The sequence below is a fragment of the Thunnus albacares genome, chromosome 3 (genome assembly GCF_914725855.1).
Source record: "Thunnus albacares chromosome 3, fThuAlb1.1, whole genome shotgun sequence".
Classification (NCBI taxonomy): domain Eukaryota; kingdom Metazoa; phylum Chordata; class Actinopteri; order Scombriformes; family Scombridae; genus Thunnus; species Thunnus albacares.
In genome coordinates, this window is record NC_058108.1 from 28,762,949 (window position 1) to 28,778,848 (window position 15,900).

Genomic DNA, 15,900 nt, shown 5'->3' on the forward strand with positions numbered 1-15,900 from the left:
GGCTGTGACATTTTGTGCAGACAGTCATGGAGCCCAGAGAAGCCTCATGAATTTGGTGAGACGAGCTCCTCTTGCACCACTGTGGCATTTTTGGTTGTCAGTGAAATGTCTCTACAACTATTGGATGCATTGACATGACATTTGGTACAGACATGTTCCTTTGACCTTTCATATAGCCCCATCATCAGACTCACATCGTCAGACTTTCAATACATGTAATACTTGGACAAATGCCTGCAAATGACAGTCCCATCAGCCTCAGATGTACTGTTGTTTAAAGTGCTGATTAGCAAATATTTGCTTGCTAACATGCTAAACTAAGATGGTTAACATGATAAACATTTTACCTGTTAACATCAGCATTTTAGTATTGTCATTGTGAGCATGTTAGCTTGTTGATGTTAGTATTTAGCTAAAAGCATTGCTGTGCTTAAATAGCCTACAGCCTCACAGAGCCACGAGTAGACTCTTATTCTTGAGTTATTTAGCCTCAGATGTCAATAAAGGAATATTTAATCTTTAAAATCACCTAATTCAGAGAGACACGAGTGGTTTTTACCAGACAGCAACAATATTCTCCTGCCAGTTCTGTCACAAGAAAAGTTTCACCAAGGACATTTTGAATAAACTCTTTATTCTTCGTCACCTTTAGGACTCAGGACTCTCTTATCTCATGCATGAATGCATAAAAAAAAACAACATCTACCCTACTTTCAAGGTCAGTGAAACCCCTTTTTGCGGCACATTTTCTCTTTTCATCTCCCATCTCATTAATTTCCTTTCCTTTGTCTTTGTCTCCTCTGCTTATTATTTGCTACTTCCATTCAAGTGCCATATTAGCTTTTTCTGGCAGACAAATTTGGCAAGACTCTGCCATCTGTTTTCTCTTACAAACGATAGGGGCTTTTCACACACAGCACACAACACACAGACTGTCCAAAAAAAGACGTGGGAATGGGGGTACTAGTGTATTAACGTGAGCTCCAATTCATTTAGGGACTATCACATGTCTGTGCTTATCTTGGGGTTTTTATTTACAAAGTCGTTGTTCAGACACACAGCGGAAGTGCCAGAGAAACTGTATCTTAAATATGTGACTGTTTGACTCAGAGTGTTACAAAGTTATTGAGATTATTGATCTATGTGTGTCTGTTAAATCTCCGAACATCCATCCTCCTCGAGCCCCATCCCTGCCACTTACCTGTTACCATGGCAACATGCAGAGATCCTGCACTGAAGAATGAAGGATGTCTGTTGGTCTATTCCTGTGTTTCTATCAAAGCCCACATTCAAAGTTTAACACACATTTGAATGACTGGGTGTTGTTTTCCGAGAAGGAAAGGTGAGTCTTCTCTGCAGAAGGACAGAGAAAGTGGAGTAGGTTACCGCCCTCGCCTTCTCTTCTCTTGTACAGTTTTGGCACAGTGGAATCTCAAGGGGACATGATGCAGACTCTTCCTTCCTCATCTCCCACACACAACATTTTTTGCAAAAATCATGACAATGGGTTTTTATTATGAGAACAAGATGGTTGCTACATGATTATGAACTGATATTCTAATCATTTTTAGGTATTCACTGTATGAAATACCCAAGACAGTGGAAGCTTTTAACCACCATTTTATCACTGCTGGGCACTTAACCTGTCCTCTTCACCAAGCAGCACTTTTTCCCTTTGGCTGTCACCATATTTGAAGTATTTAATGCACTCGATCATTTAAAAACTAAAACAATCAGCTAAAGCCGACAATCTGGATCCTTACCTCTAGTGCTCATTCAATCACAACCTGCACTACACATATATTTAGTTGATTACTGTTAAGGTCCCAACTGAATGGAAATGAGCTCAGGTTATTCCACTGCATAAGTGGGGTTCAACTGACAACATGAGCAACTATTGCCCAATTTAAAAAATCTCACCCCACAGTTAACACTGTAATCTCTGGTTAACTGGCAACTTTGTGTTTATCAAGACAAAATCTGTATTCTCTAGCAACAGCATTCAGGATTTAGGCCACAACATGGTGCAATCCCAGGCTACACTTGTATTAAATGATATCACACATTCTCTGGAAATTGCAGTGTGCTGTACCATATGTTGATCTTTCTAAGGCCTTTGATGCTGTTAACCACTGCATTTTACAAAACAGATCATGCCGCCTTGGTTGGGATGATTATGCTCAGAAGTGATGTCATGCATATTATGTTATGTTATGTTATGTTATAAAACAGGCAATCTGAATTGTCTCACATTACCCTCCCTTTCAATAACAAAGGGGGTACCACAAGGTTCTGTGTTTGGCCCATTATTATTTGCAATCTACATTAACAATATTATTACTCCAACACAGACTTATAAGATCAAATCTTATGCAGATGATACAATCTTTTATGCACATGGCTCTTCGTCAGCTCAAGCCATGTCTAGATTACAGTTTGTCTTACGAGTTATACCGACATCACTGCAGAACCTCAAACTTGTACTGGATGCTGAAGAGTCAAAGTGGGAGATATTCACTAAGCCTGTTGCAAATTACAGTCAGGGGTGCAAACTTAGCTGAGTTTTTACTAAGACTACATGTGATTTGCATAAAGTGCCCCTAAATGAGATCTTTTCTGGGCTGTTTAAGACATGTTTGGTGTGTGTTTGGAAAGGAATGGACGGTAAACAAAGTGTTTTCTGCTGTTGAACTTGGAATATTAGTTGAAGAAAAGATGTATTTATCCCACATGAGGAACACTATGTGAGGAAGTGAGTTAAATATGAGTTAAATATCCTGATGTTGTCAGCTCAACAAAAAGAGCAGTGATTGATTTGGTTTCATTTTTCCAGGTTTTGCAACTTCTGCTGTCATCCCAGCATATTGGGGATGAAGAAACATTGTTTGTGGTGCTTAAGCTTTTAAAAATGATGTCCCGGTTTCTGTGGATAATCCACAGACCTATTTATTTACTGTTTTTATTGGAACTACTTTAAACTAAATAAATCGCCCCAATGAAACTGTTCATGATGAGGTTTGTGGATTGTTGAGAGACATTGTTCCTGAAAAGACACATTGCTGTTGAAATCAATTTACCTCCATTGTTTTTAGGGTAGAGTGGAGGAGAAAAAATTCAAAGAATCTTTAAATCCTGGACAGACAAACCCAAAAATATCTGTATCTACTGACCATCTACTGACCATCTACTGACCATTTTTTTCGCAGAAAAGAAAGATTCAAGAAGGTCATTTGTCAAGAAGGAAAACTTTATTGGGGTTTTTACTCATTTGAGGTCAAATGTATAAGAACATGAAAAAAAGAGGCTGAAATGGAAGGCACAGCCACAACGTTCGCCAGAGAGATGACTCCGTCATTGTGTTTACACACCAGCAGCAGGACCCAATCTAAGGCAGACATTTCATCACAAAAAACATGTGCTTTTAACTTCTTTCAAATCGACATAAACTACATTATTGTGCAGATTTTGAATCACTGACTTTTCACAGTTGGAATTAATGTATCTATGACTGCATATTTTTGTCTATCTAATGTGCTTTTGAGTGTATAGTGTGTGGTGACAACTAGGTCCTACACATCACCTCCTTTTTACAGAAAAGATGATCATTTGAACTAATAAGGCTCCTTCAGTTGCTGGGTGAATTTCAACGCTTCTTTTACTCATCCAATCCTTTCTTTTGTTTCCTTAAAACCTTACAATCATTTAAGGAACCAGAAAGAACTTAGTGGATGTAGTCTTGAAGGAAAACTTTTGACTATTGACTACTGACGATGCATCTGTCTATTTACAGATTTAGTCTGTCTGCACATCGAAGACTGAGGAGAGAAAACTGGAAAGGTGCAGTAAGTAGCGCACAAGCAAAGAGCATGTTAGATCTGCCAGCCACATCCCATTTCTTTCTTAGGAGACACACTTTTTCACATAAAAGTTTCCATGGTTACTATGTTTTTGAAGCATTCTGTGCTAAATAAAGCATTATTTACAGCTGAAACATGTAAATCAGTAACATCCCTTTATCTAATGTGTGTTATGCTTTATAGTTTGAAAGAGAAGAGGAGATGAAAGCGGAGCAATAGAGCCAGCAGGACACTGAACAGGAAAAGGTTAGATATTGTGAATTATGAGTTATAGCATCTATATGTTCGTTTACACCAGTAGTTACCACAGATAGGCTCGACTAATAAACGCAGTAATCATCCTGACGTACATCAGGTACAGCTTGTGTAAAGTTGACTGCAAGTGAAACAAATAATGCGCAACCACACAATGATTCATTCATTAAACAGCAAGTCATTGGAAATCCAAATCTCCAGTAAAAAGCACAGTAAGAAGAGATAATGATTGAGACAGAAAAATAATAAAACACCTGTAGTGCTTTGGTGCCATAACTTCCAGTTTATCAGCTTTCAATTCAGCCACACGTCCATCCAGACTAATTCACAGTTACACACACGCACACACACATTATGCAAAAAACAGCTACCTACAGTATCTATCAATAGTTAGAAGCATTGTGTCAGATATTGGTGAAGTCCGGCTGTGCTCTCTCAGTATTCCCAGAGGGTGGCACTATCCATGGAGTCGGCGCTGGCCTTTAGCCCCCCAGCGTGGTCTCCTTTAAGGTACTTCCCTCCAAGAGCACGGATTGCCATCTTGTTGAGGTCACAGAACTCAAAGAGGAACTGGACAGGTGTGGCGCTGCTGCACGCCACTGCAGTGTCATCTCCAACACACCAATACTTCCCCTGGGAGTCTGGACAAACAACACACACTTAATGAAGCCTTACAGTACACGTAGGGCTGGGTGATGTTTATATAATGTGTTAAGACATCAAATTTACCCTAACTGTACTCTATGTCAAGGTTGCTATGCTAATGCTAAAGGAATAATATTTTGGGAAATATTTTTACGCTTTCTTGCCATGAGATAAGGCTATAGCCTGCAGCCAGTTAGCTTAGCTTAGCATAAAAAGTGGAAACAGGGGGTAACAGCTGGCCTGGCTCTATCCAAAGGAAACAAAATCCACCTACCAGCACATATCATCACGATATGTCTTGTTTGTTTAATCCATAAAAAAATGAAGTGTTAAAATGTCAAGTTGCAGATTTATGGTTATGGTTATGTGTTGGACTATTTCTTTGCCAGAAGCAGTGATTACTCCAGCACATGAACCTTGTAAAACTGCAGCTTGTTGTTTTTACACTTTTTGTACAGACAAAAGAAATAAGATATATCATATTAATACTGTAATAATAAGTGAGCTTTAGAGCTGCTTGCAGCTGGATTTTGCTAAAGTAAGATAAGCCAAGCTAACTGGCTAGTTGCTATAGCTTTATATTTACTGTACAGACATGAGAGTGATATCAATCTTCTCCTCTCACTCATGGAAAGAAAGTGAATAACTTATTTCCAAAAATGTCAAACAGTTCCTTTAAGCTCCTTTATTTCTTTGATATGAAAAAACCTTTTCACATTATTTCAATTGAAATGGTTTTGTTTTTAGATCAGATTTGCTTACTGTCAACATTGCAATATCCTCATGAAGATGAACAATAATAGATAATATTGATTAATTTTTCAGCCTTAACTAGGTGTGTTGGTGAAAATGATAAAAGAGTTTCAGATGATTTACAATAGTTGATACATATGGCCATGATAATATTCCAATAGGATGTTTCATATATTGACTTAAACAGCTCTGTGGTGAGCGCTACTTTAAAGGACCATATCGAACCGCACTGCATTCACAAGCTGTGCTGTTGATTAAACCCACAAGACAAAATCAAATATGGACATTGTGCACAAGTTAAGCTTTGGTTTCAACTCTGATATCATGCAATGATTGTATATTATTGAGAACGTAATAAAAGATGAATACATCAGTCTAATGGTACACCTGCAACATACTTGGTATTGGTAAATACCCTGCCCAAATAGAGATTTTAGAACTGGCATTGGGAGACAAAAAGTCAGATTGCAGCATCCCTCAATATTGTACATATTGTACACAATCATGACTCCAAATGAATGCTAATGTTTCCCTGTATTTGCTTGATGTGTAAATTATGCAATAGTTTTTGCTAACGAGTTCACATAATCCACTTTATAAGTTGATAAAATGTCCAAGTTGTGTTCATAGCTTGTTTCCACTGCCCCTGTCTGGCCAAAAGAATCAGGTAAAGCAGGTTTAACATCTATAAGTGTAAGATTTGAACATTTCTAACGTTGGTGCCCCCTAGTGGAAGTATCAAAAAAGACACAGGAGGACTGCAGAACACAGACTGCTCATTGTCCTAGTTGGGTGAACTAAGTGACTTGAAGTAAATTGGTAAAGCATACAAAAACAACATCAATGGTCGGTAAACTTTGTCCTCTAACATGACTGCCTACCTTTGAGGGCGTACGCTCCATTGTGGAACTCCAGCTGGAAAACGTCATAGGATGCTCGGTTGGAATCCAGGTTCGCAATTCCTGCTTTACGAGCCCCGATGAAACCATGTTCTCCACGAAGGACAATGATTGGGCGGTTGATCAGCTTCATCAGGAACTGCTCGGCCTCCCCTGAAGACACAGACTGGTCAGGGTTGGTCTGGGTCTTTTATTTCCCCTCTTCAGGGATGTAGAAAGTACTAGGATACCATCCTCAAGAGGAAGTACTGACACTTGACATAAAGGGGACATATCATGCTTTTTGTGATTTTCTGTCCTTTATATACTGTTATAATGTTGGATGTCCTGAAACTCCAAGACTTGAGGAGAAAGTTTGTAAAAATACTACTTGAAAATCAAAAGCAAGGGCTTAAGCCTGCTCTGAACACTTCGTTTGCAAAGTTATCTCTACTTCCCCATCGAACTGACATCAGATCAGACATCTGTTGTTCCATGGGTTGTTGCCTTTGTTTACTAGCATATTTCGGATCAGATTTTGGCTCGAACATGTACGGATGTATCTGAGAAGTTGACATTTTGAGTAAAGAACGACGAAAAGAAGAAAAATCCTGCTACTATTTTTTTTTTTACATAGCCTCTGCAGCCAGCAGAAGAGGGTCAGCTTCTGGCAGCTCTGACCAATCAGAACAGTGGGCTCATTGGGAAGGGGGCCTTAAAGAGACAGGAGCTGTTTCAGTCTGTTTCAGAGGGGAGCTGCATAAAGGTAAATGAGGAGTTTTTTAAAACTATATTATGCAAATATGTACCAGTGAGCCCTGAATAAATATCTAAATATAAAATATAGACCTGGAAATGTGCATGATATGTCCCCTTTAGAAAGTTTGTAATTCTGATTTTGGCCTGACCTATTAAAGGTAACTTTAATTCTTTGCCAAGCTAAAAATACTTTTGGCTCAGCAAAACTACACTTCAGTACTCTACAGCTCAGCAAAACTACACCTCAGCACTCTGCGACTCAGCAAAACTACACTTCAGTACTCTACGTTGTAAAAGTAAAATTAAGATTCAAGAAATTATTTAAAAACATACAAATGAAAAATACTTGGTTATAATATTCTCATCAGTTCAGCAACATCTGAAACATGACTGACCTTGGTTGTCAACAGTAGCAGATAACTGTCCGTTCTTCTTGGCGACCACATACTTGCCGTTAGCTGCACGTACACACACGCGACCATCACGCCACTCCAGTTCAAAGAAACTGTTGGCAGACCTGACACACACACACGATGCCAAACTCAATGAGCAGACTGTGAGGGACGTTCATGTGTTGACATAAGTGTGTGATCTTCACCATGATGCAGTGTGTGTGTGTGTATGTGTGCAGGGGCAGCATGTGGCATAGGACACATAGGAAAATGAGCAGGATATGTTTTGTTTTGTTTTTTGTCTACCAACAGGTGTGCTTGTATGCAGCTATTGGAAATATGCACCTGTTCTCCCCTTTTAACATTTTCCTCTCTTTTTCTTTATAGACTTGCATGGGTTTTCATCTGGTTTGATTTTCTTTTGGTCAGTTTTTGCCCAACAGCCACCAAACACTCATAGGATGATGCCTTGACCCCCATTTGCCTTTTTGTCTGGAGGACTGGGAGGACTTTGTCTGGGCTGGAGGTATCATTGTTGTGCTTTACTTTACTGTGAGTTCATTTTTGAAGTTTTAGGACTGGAGGTACTATTGGTGCACTCTTTTGGGGGCTCCAAACTATAATCTCACCGAGGGCATCAACATAGTCAAGGCCAGCCTGTATGTGTGTGTGTGTGTGTGTGTGTGTGTGTGGTTACTTGGTGGAGGCAGTGCACTGCAGTCCTCCAGTTGCTGTTAGGGTCCAGTATTTTCCCGCAGCAGTTCTGAAGGCACACTTCCTGTCCTCACGGCTCATCTCCATTTGGAACACTTCCTGATCCCCTTCTTCGTCCTGATTGGCTGACAGGTCCATGCCTAGAGAAGTGGGGCAGTCTGCTGTCAGATTTCATTTGTCTCCGGAGGTTTTCCTCCTTGTCTGAAACTCATCTACCCTCTAATTCATGAACGTCCCCTGATGGATTCTTAAAGGGACAGGATGTCCTGAACTGTCTCGCTGTGTCCCAAATCCATACGACACTACACTAAGAGTAAGCAGGTTTTCAGTCTATAGTGTGTTCACACTGGAAAACTGACAAACCAGACAGTGTGCATAGAATATAGTTGGTCACTGTTGCCCTGCAATGCAACGCACAGCGGAAACAGATTAGGGAACAGCTGGAAAAAAAACGGCAGAAGAGGAGACGGTAGTTCCTCCCATTTTCAAATATGCTGGTTGTCTGAGGTTGCAGCTATGACATCACCGGAGGTTTTGCATTGTTTCCGTTTAGTATGAGACATGTAGCAGGCGTCATTTGTTGTACACTAACTGCAAAAACAGTATATTGTGATTAGTGGTATATGGTAAATACTGTATAGAATTTGTGTGTAGTATGGATTTGGGACACAGCATTTGTGTTCAGCTGTTGAAGGCCAAACTGATTTATTGTGTTATAGTAGGGCTGAAGCTAATGATTCCATTATCAATTAATCAGTCAATTAGTTTCTTGATTAATCAATTAATCATTTGGTCTTAAAAAAGTGAGAAAATGTTGAAAATGTTGATGACTGTTTGCAAAAGCCCAACACGCAATCTAAAATTTCATGTTTTGTCCAGACCAAAGTCCACAACCCAAAGATATTCAGTTTACTATCATAGAGGAAGAAACCAGAAAATATTCACATTTAAGAAGGTGGAATCAGAGAATTTTAGCATTTATTCTTCAAAACATTACCCAAAATGATTACCCAATTATCAAAATAGCTGCCAATTAATGATAGCTCCCACACAGAGGATGTGCCAGTCCTGGATGAGGCTAGGTGACAGAAGTAATAGTTGTGGTGATGACAGCAGATTAGTCAAAAATGCAACAAATCTTTTAGCTGCATTGCATTCTGGTCTGCAGAAACATACACATCTCTGCTTCCTCTGTGGTGAATTTCCAAAGCTGTAGACTTGAGACTTGGACTTTAAACACACGTACGATAAGTCACAAAAATGATGACTTGACACTTGCAAGCAAAAACATTCAAGTCTGAATTGTTTGATAAAATCATGGGAAAAAAAACATGCAAGCTTTGCATAGCTATACACTTTGAATACTTAATTTATCAGACACACATTAAAGAGGTATTCCAGCAATTTAGTGTTAAATTTCCATTAAGTTGTGGGATTCACAATGGACAGATTAAAAAAAAAAACAAATGTCAAAATCTGTGCAGCAGAGGTGAGATATCCTCACTTTTAAGGCCCAGTTCAGACGTTTCAGCTGCACGCACGTCTGATGGAACATATTCATTTTTTAAGCAACAAAGCTGCCCACAACAGCTGCGCAATGACTCCCATTTCATTCTTGTTGCTCCAACCTGAAGCTTTTTTGGGCTTTAAGTACATTTTCTTGCACTTTACACGTGTAGCTAACTACAGTAATTGTGTACTGGTCTCTAAGCACTGCCAAAACCCCGGCAGCCTACACAGCAATACTGTGCCCGAACGCACCCTGCATAGATGCTGACGGAGGACTGAGGAAGTTGCTGCTGCACTACTGATGCTGTTTTTACAATGCTGCCCGTGAAGAAACATTGTTAGCTTGTAGTGTGAGTCACAAACCAAAAACGCTGGATCCTTCACTTTTATGAAGCTCTCCCTGCCTTCTAATTACCCGCTTTATTCAAACCCCACAACCTCCAGTTTGTGATGCAGGCTCTGTTAAAACTTTAAGTCTAAATGCCAAGCCGGGATAACCCTGATCAAGGTTATTTTTTTTCAAACTTTTCAAAAGCTCCTCCAGAACCACAGAGGACATTATACAACTGATTTCACAAGCTGAGTCATACTCCATCTGACGAGTAAACTGAACTTCATGAGTACAATTGGTGAAGTACCCCTTAACGAGGACTAGGTTTCAATTATGCAAGAACTATAATAACACAGCTCTGACAGAAAAATGTTCTCATTGCAGACATGAAAGATTTGCATCCAGACCTGCAAAGTGCTTGAAACTTGACCTAGACTTGTCTCAAATGATTTATAAAAAGCACTGTTCATTTATCCAACATAGAAGAGTTCAGAAAAAAAAAAAAACTCTTGTTATTCAATTAAAAGATTGACATCAAAACCTAATTTTTTTCCCATGTCCCATTTGGAGTTATCTGGCTAAAAGCGCCGAACTGTCTGAATGTTCAACTGCCTCTACTGTGTTAAACTTTAGTCTTACCATGATGCTCCTAACTTTAATGACATACCAATCAGGTCACAAGTCATGGCTCTAAACGGACCTAATTCAAACAAAGATTATCTTTCTTCTTCTGCAATTCATCTCTCCTGGAATGCTCTCTCTCTCTCTCTCTCTCACACACACACACACACACAGACCACATTTCCACATGCATTGATGCATATTGACTACGTGGATAAACTGCTGTCAGTGATCAGTCCCAGGATGGCAGCACAGACTCAAACTGAGACTGAGTGGCGTCAAGACAAAGAGGTTGCATGTAAAAGCCACATTCAGCAGGACAATCTGAGTCACACCTCCTTCTCTGCAATTCATCTACCTTCTACCTCCATTTGATCTCCTTTGTCTCCCTCCCTTGTTTTCTGTCTATTCAGTCTATTCTGAGATAAAGAGTGATGGATAACTGTAGGCTGGAGCTGACCCTGAGCCAGCCACAATGCAGGGGTAGAATTACTGCAGAAAAATGTGAAGCTAGGCAGAGACCGGCCAAAAAGGAGGGAGGGAGGGAGGGAGAGAAGAGGGGGAGGGAGGGGGGAGAAAGTGAGAGCATGATAATGAATAACACATGGTGGGGAAAATGAAGTAACAGGACTCTCTAATTCTGTTCTGCTATCTATCTATCCATCTCTCTCTCTCTCTCTCTCTCTCTCACACACACACACATAGACACACACACACCAAAATCATGTAACAGCTGCTTGTGGTTTGTGCCCAGTTATGCAGTGACTTCATCAGCATAGTGAAATGTGATTTTTTTTTTTTTTTTTTTTTTAAATTCTGGCTCTGAGTGGATGCGGAGCCTCACCTTGCCTCGTGGAGACGTTTCTCTCGTTGCCCGCAGTCAGCACGACCTGCGCGTGGCTGCGCTCCAGGCCAAACAGTTCATCCTTCCCGACCCGGGTGCCCTTCCCGGACTTCATTGTGCCGGTGGGGCCCATGGGTGCGAGGTAGCGACCGTTGCAGTCGCGGAATGCCACTTTCCCGGATCGGAACTCCAGCATGTAGCCGGTGTCTTTGTCCGTTTGTGTGGACAGGCTGCCGTCATTGCGGAGGAAACGGTTGTCGGACGTCTCGAGGTGGTAGCGCTGGTCACGGTAGACCAGTGTCACAAGCGAGTCGACCCCCCAGGGGACATCCCGGTCTATTGACACTTCCTGCCGCTCCCCATGCGCGCTCAGGTGGGCGAAGCGTTTGCGCGCGAAGCTGTACAGGATGACCTGCGGGTGCACGGCCAGGTGTACGCTCCATCTCTCCGCCGGTGAGGCGGTCTGCGCAAAGCAGGTGATCCGGTCCTGGCTTCCGCCGAGGTACCGCCCGTGCGGTTCGGACTGCAGCGACCACCGCCCGTCCTCATGCGCTGTGATAACGAAGCGGCAGTCCCTGCCGCGCGTCTCGCTGTCCGCAGTAACGTTGCCGTCTTTGTCCGTGGCAAGGTAGCGGCCCAGGTGGGAGAGGAGGAACACGACGCTGCCGTCCTCCCCGGTCTGCTCCAGGGTCCAGGTCTGCTTCTTCTTCAGGCTGCTCGCCGAGGCGTTGATTTTGAAGCCGAAGGTCTCCGCGGTCAGATACTTCCCCTCGCTGTTGATGAGCCCCAGAGGGATCTGCAGCAGGTCCCCGTCGGCGCCGTTTGCGGACATGTTTGCCTTGTGATAAGAAGAGAGGAGAAAAGAAGATGCTGTGCTTGTTCAGACAGACGGACAGGGCGAGAAAAGTGTGGGGGTGTCTGAGGGTGGGACAGAGAGAGAGAGAGAGTGAGAGAGAGAGCTGCTCTGTGACTGATGATGATGATGATGATGAGTGTCCCCTGACTGCAAACCCAGACTGCCTCGCTGGAGCTGCAGGAGTTGCAGAACTGGGAGGTTTTTTTTTTTTATAACGGCAGTACACGCCCCAGATACAGCCAGCTAGAGTACAGCTGGAGGGAGATGACTGCAATTTTGGCAAACTATACCCCACCCCTGCAACCCCACTGCTCACCTACACATGTAATACCCTATAAACCATATAACTGATTTCATTCACATCAATATTTCATTTCCCCCTGTTTCCCCTCTCTCTAGACTAATTGAGATCTGCTCACCATCAGTTCCACATGGATAGAGCCTTTCATCAACTGACAGACCAGTGTTTGTCTTCAGCGTTGTGCGTGTGCGTGTGTGAGTGTGCCGGTTGGCTTCAAAGAAAATTGAGGAAAAGTTTATTAGAAAGTGACCGAAACATATGATCAAGGTGGAGCTATCAAGGGCACATGACAGAGTGAGCAAGCTGCTATAAGAACATTCATTTATCTGTCATAAAGTGTGTCTGTTCACACTTTAAGGCTACTTTTGATCTGTTTTTCATGCTTTGGCAGAGAACCCTTAGTTGCAGTGAAGGGAAGTCTTAACGTGATAGCAAACAAAGACATTTCAGACAATTTCAGAGTTTGGGGAAGGTCTTTTCCTGTTTCAACATTCAACATTACAGTGCCCTGTGCACAAAGCCAGGTCCATAAAGTAATGCCTTCCCAGTTTGGTTTGGAAGAATTTGACTGGCCTGACCTCAACCCAGTTCAATCCCTTTGGGATGAATTTGAAACAGATATTAGAAACACACCAAACTACTTAACGGATAGGTTTACAATTTCAAGTCTGTTATAGTGGCAATTTAGAGATCCCTTCATAGTGCAGTTTCATTGTAAATGACCGGGGACAAAATCCACAGCAGTCCTCCTGTACAAAAATGTTGTTTATTTGAAGCTAATATGAAGCTTCATCCATCCAAATTAGTCAAATCAAGTCAGCATGTCTTCTTTGTTACAATCCTTCTACTGCAGCTCAACAGGGAAACACTGTCCGTGACACAAACTAAAAAGTAAATATGTAAGAGATCCTCTTTATTTCATTAACTCAGATGATTGAATCCACATATTAACCTCAGATAAACTTTTAAATAAATTTTTTTTCTTGAAACTTACATTGTGAGCACATTCAGAGGGGATCTTCTAATGATCGGTTATGAACAGGAGGAATAATTACAGCAAGAAAACCTGTTTTAACGTTCACACAGACACCTGACTGTTGTTTTAAGATAGACTCGTCGTTTAAGCTTTCTCTCCTGCAGGCGGTGGGCCTCTCCTCACTCTTTCTCTCTCTCTCTACTTTTGCCCCTGGTGACATCTTGTCATGGTAACGTATGTGTGCTGTAGGGTGAGAGGTTATGTCTGTTATAATGTTCTTTCCCCGCCCCCCTCTTTCTCCCTTCGTCTCACAGTGTAAGAAAACATCACCAGTATGATTTCAGCACTGGAAGTACTGAAAATACTGCAAGAACTAGTAGAGTAAACATTGTGCAGTAGTGCAGGCAATTAAAAATATTCTGTTTTTGGACTACACAATAGAAATCAGATGACCAAAGCAAGTTCAGCTTCACTTGTTTCCTGATCTTGTTCCCTTCTGTGTGATTCACACGTTTCCCTCCACTGGTCTGACTGGTCAACCCTCCCTGCCTCTTCCGTCCTCCTCCCCTGGGCTCAGTCATGACTCCTGCCTGCACATCCACCTTTATTTATTCTGGAGAGAGCGCTGACATGTGTGTGCGCTTATCTTTTCCTCATACCTTAATACAATAATATTAGCGGGTTGATGCAAAGCCCCATGAGAAGCCACTTTATCCAGTTTAGCTGTTTTGTTTGTCTCTTCCCCTGCAGCAACGTTTAACTATGGATGTGATTATGTTAATGATTCTGTTATGACTAAATGTCTGAGTAGGGTGATTTATCCAGCTGGCTTTTACAAAGTTATCTGGGTAATACTTTATTTTACAGGTCCCTTAATTTTATACCAATTTGCAGTAATTTGCAGGTATTTAACAGTTGATCTTTGCGACATTTGACAGAGAAGGCGCTGCAAATTATAAGAAAATTAATTTAATTCTTGGTTTTCAATGTCTTACTGTTAATTCTTAGGACGTTGCTTTGAAAAGGTTATGTAATTTGATAGTCAACAGGAAATGTGCTCATTATAGAGTTTTTAAGAAACAAGCTCATATGCTACTATGTAATTTGACACACAAAACTACACTCTGAAAAAGAAGTATTTTCTGTCAGTTAAAGATTTAAGAGTCTAGCTTATTAAGATTTTTTGCAAATTAACAATTAGGTATGAATTGAGATATAATGAATTAGCACTTATCAACTAAACCGACTTAACTCAGCTTCTGTTTTTTTATTTTGTGTATTTATTTATTGGGAGCATGTACAGTGTTAAACATAAATGTTACCATTTGATGTACTGTACCAGAGTTAACTCATAGCTAATTTTCATCTGCACACAACAGCCCAATAATAAACAGTACAAAGCAAAAAATATACAGGACACATAATACAAAATACAAAGCTACACACAATAACACATCACACACACCAACAATGTCAACTAGAAATTTTCTTATAGTTTGTACCAAATCTCTGTAAAATGTCCTAAAAAATAACCATTAAATACCTGCAAATTAATCAGAAAACAAAGCCTTACTGTTATCTGCTCCAATAGACTAATACCAGAGGACTGGTACTGACGCAGTTATAACTACCTCACTGTAGCGTCCTGTAATGTCCCTCCTGCACACAGACACGTTACCTGATTGTAGTTCTCAGTCTCTGTGGAGCACCTTGGTCTACAGAGATTACATTCAGATGGTAAGATGGGTAGTTGCAGCAAGTTCATTTACATATGTTTGCATGTACATGTTTGTGTTGTCTTCTAATAATAAAGCTATGAGTGGGTGCCTGCATGTCTGCTAATGTATGTTTATGGATTGTCTTAAAACACAAGATACATTTCATTCAGGAGTTGCCTAGAATATTAAAATATAGGTTTTGCTTTCAAATCACTGTAAAATCAATACCTTTGGATTTTTTTGACAGTTGTTCAAACAAAAAAGGGTAAATCTAAGACATCACTTTGAGCTACTGACCTTTGCTTTGTCATTAGCTTTTACATTTTACAGATAACGTTTTTAGCAATTGATAAAAACAAAACAAAACAAAACAGATGATCAGCTATTAGAATAATTTCCAGATGCAAGCCTGGCATGTTGTCATCTTGATAGCCTGAAGAAGAAAGAGGGGCAGCAACAGAAAGCAGCATGTCCCTAATTTAGATTTGTCC

General features: G+C 40.8%; 1 protein-coding gene across 1 annotated transcript; it reads right to left on the bottom strand.

Moving 5' to 3' along the window:
• Window positions 1–3,226: 3,226 nt before the first annotated feature.
• LOC122979785 (fascin-like) lies at window positions 3,227–12,624 on the bottom strand. The gene is made up of 5 exons (XM_044347519.1): window positions 11,559–12,624; window positions 8,237–8,393; window positions 7,543–7,664; window positions 6,392–6,562; window positions 3,227–4,753 (listed from the first exon to the last, which is right to left on the bottom strand). Exons 1-5 carry the CDS (start codon window positions 12,388–12,390, stop codon window positions 4,548–4,550), a joined length of 1,488 nt encoding a protein of 495 aa, XP_044203454.1. The 5' UTR covers window positions 12,391–12,624; the 3' UTR covers window positions 3,227–4,547.
• Between the last annotated feature and the right edge of the window lie 3,276 nt (window positions 12,625–15,900).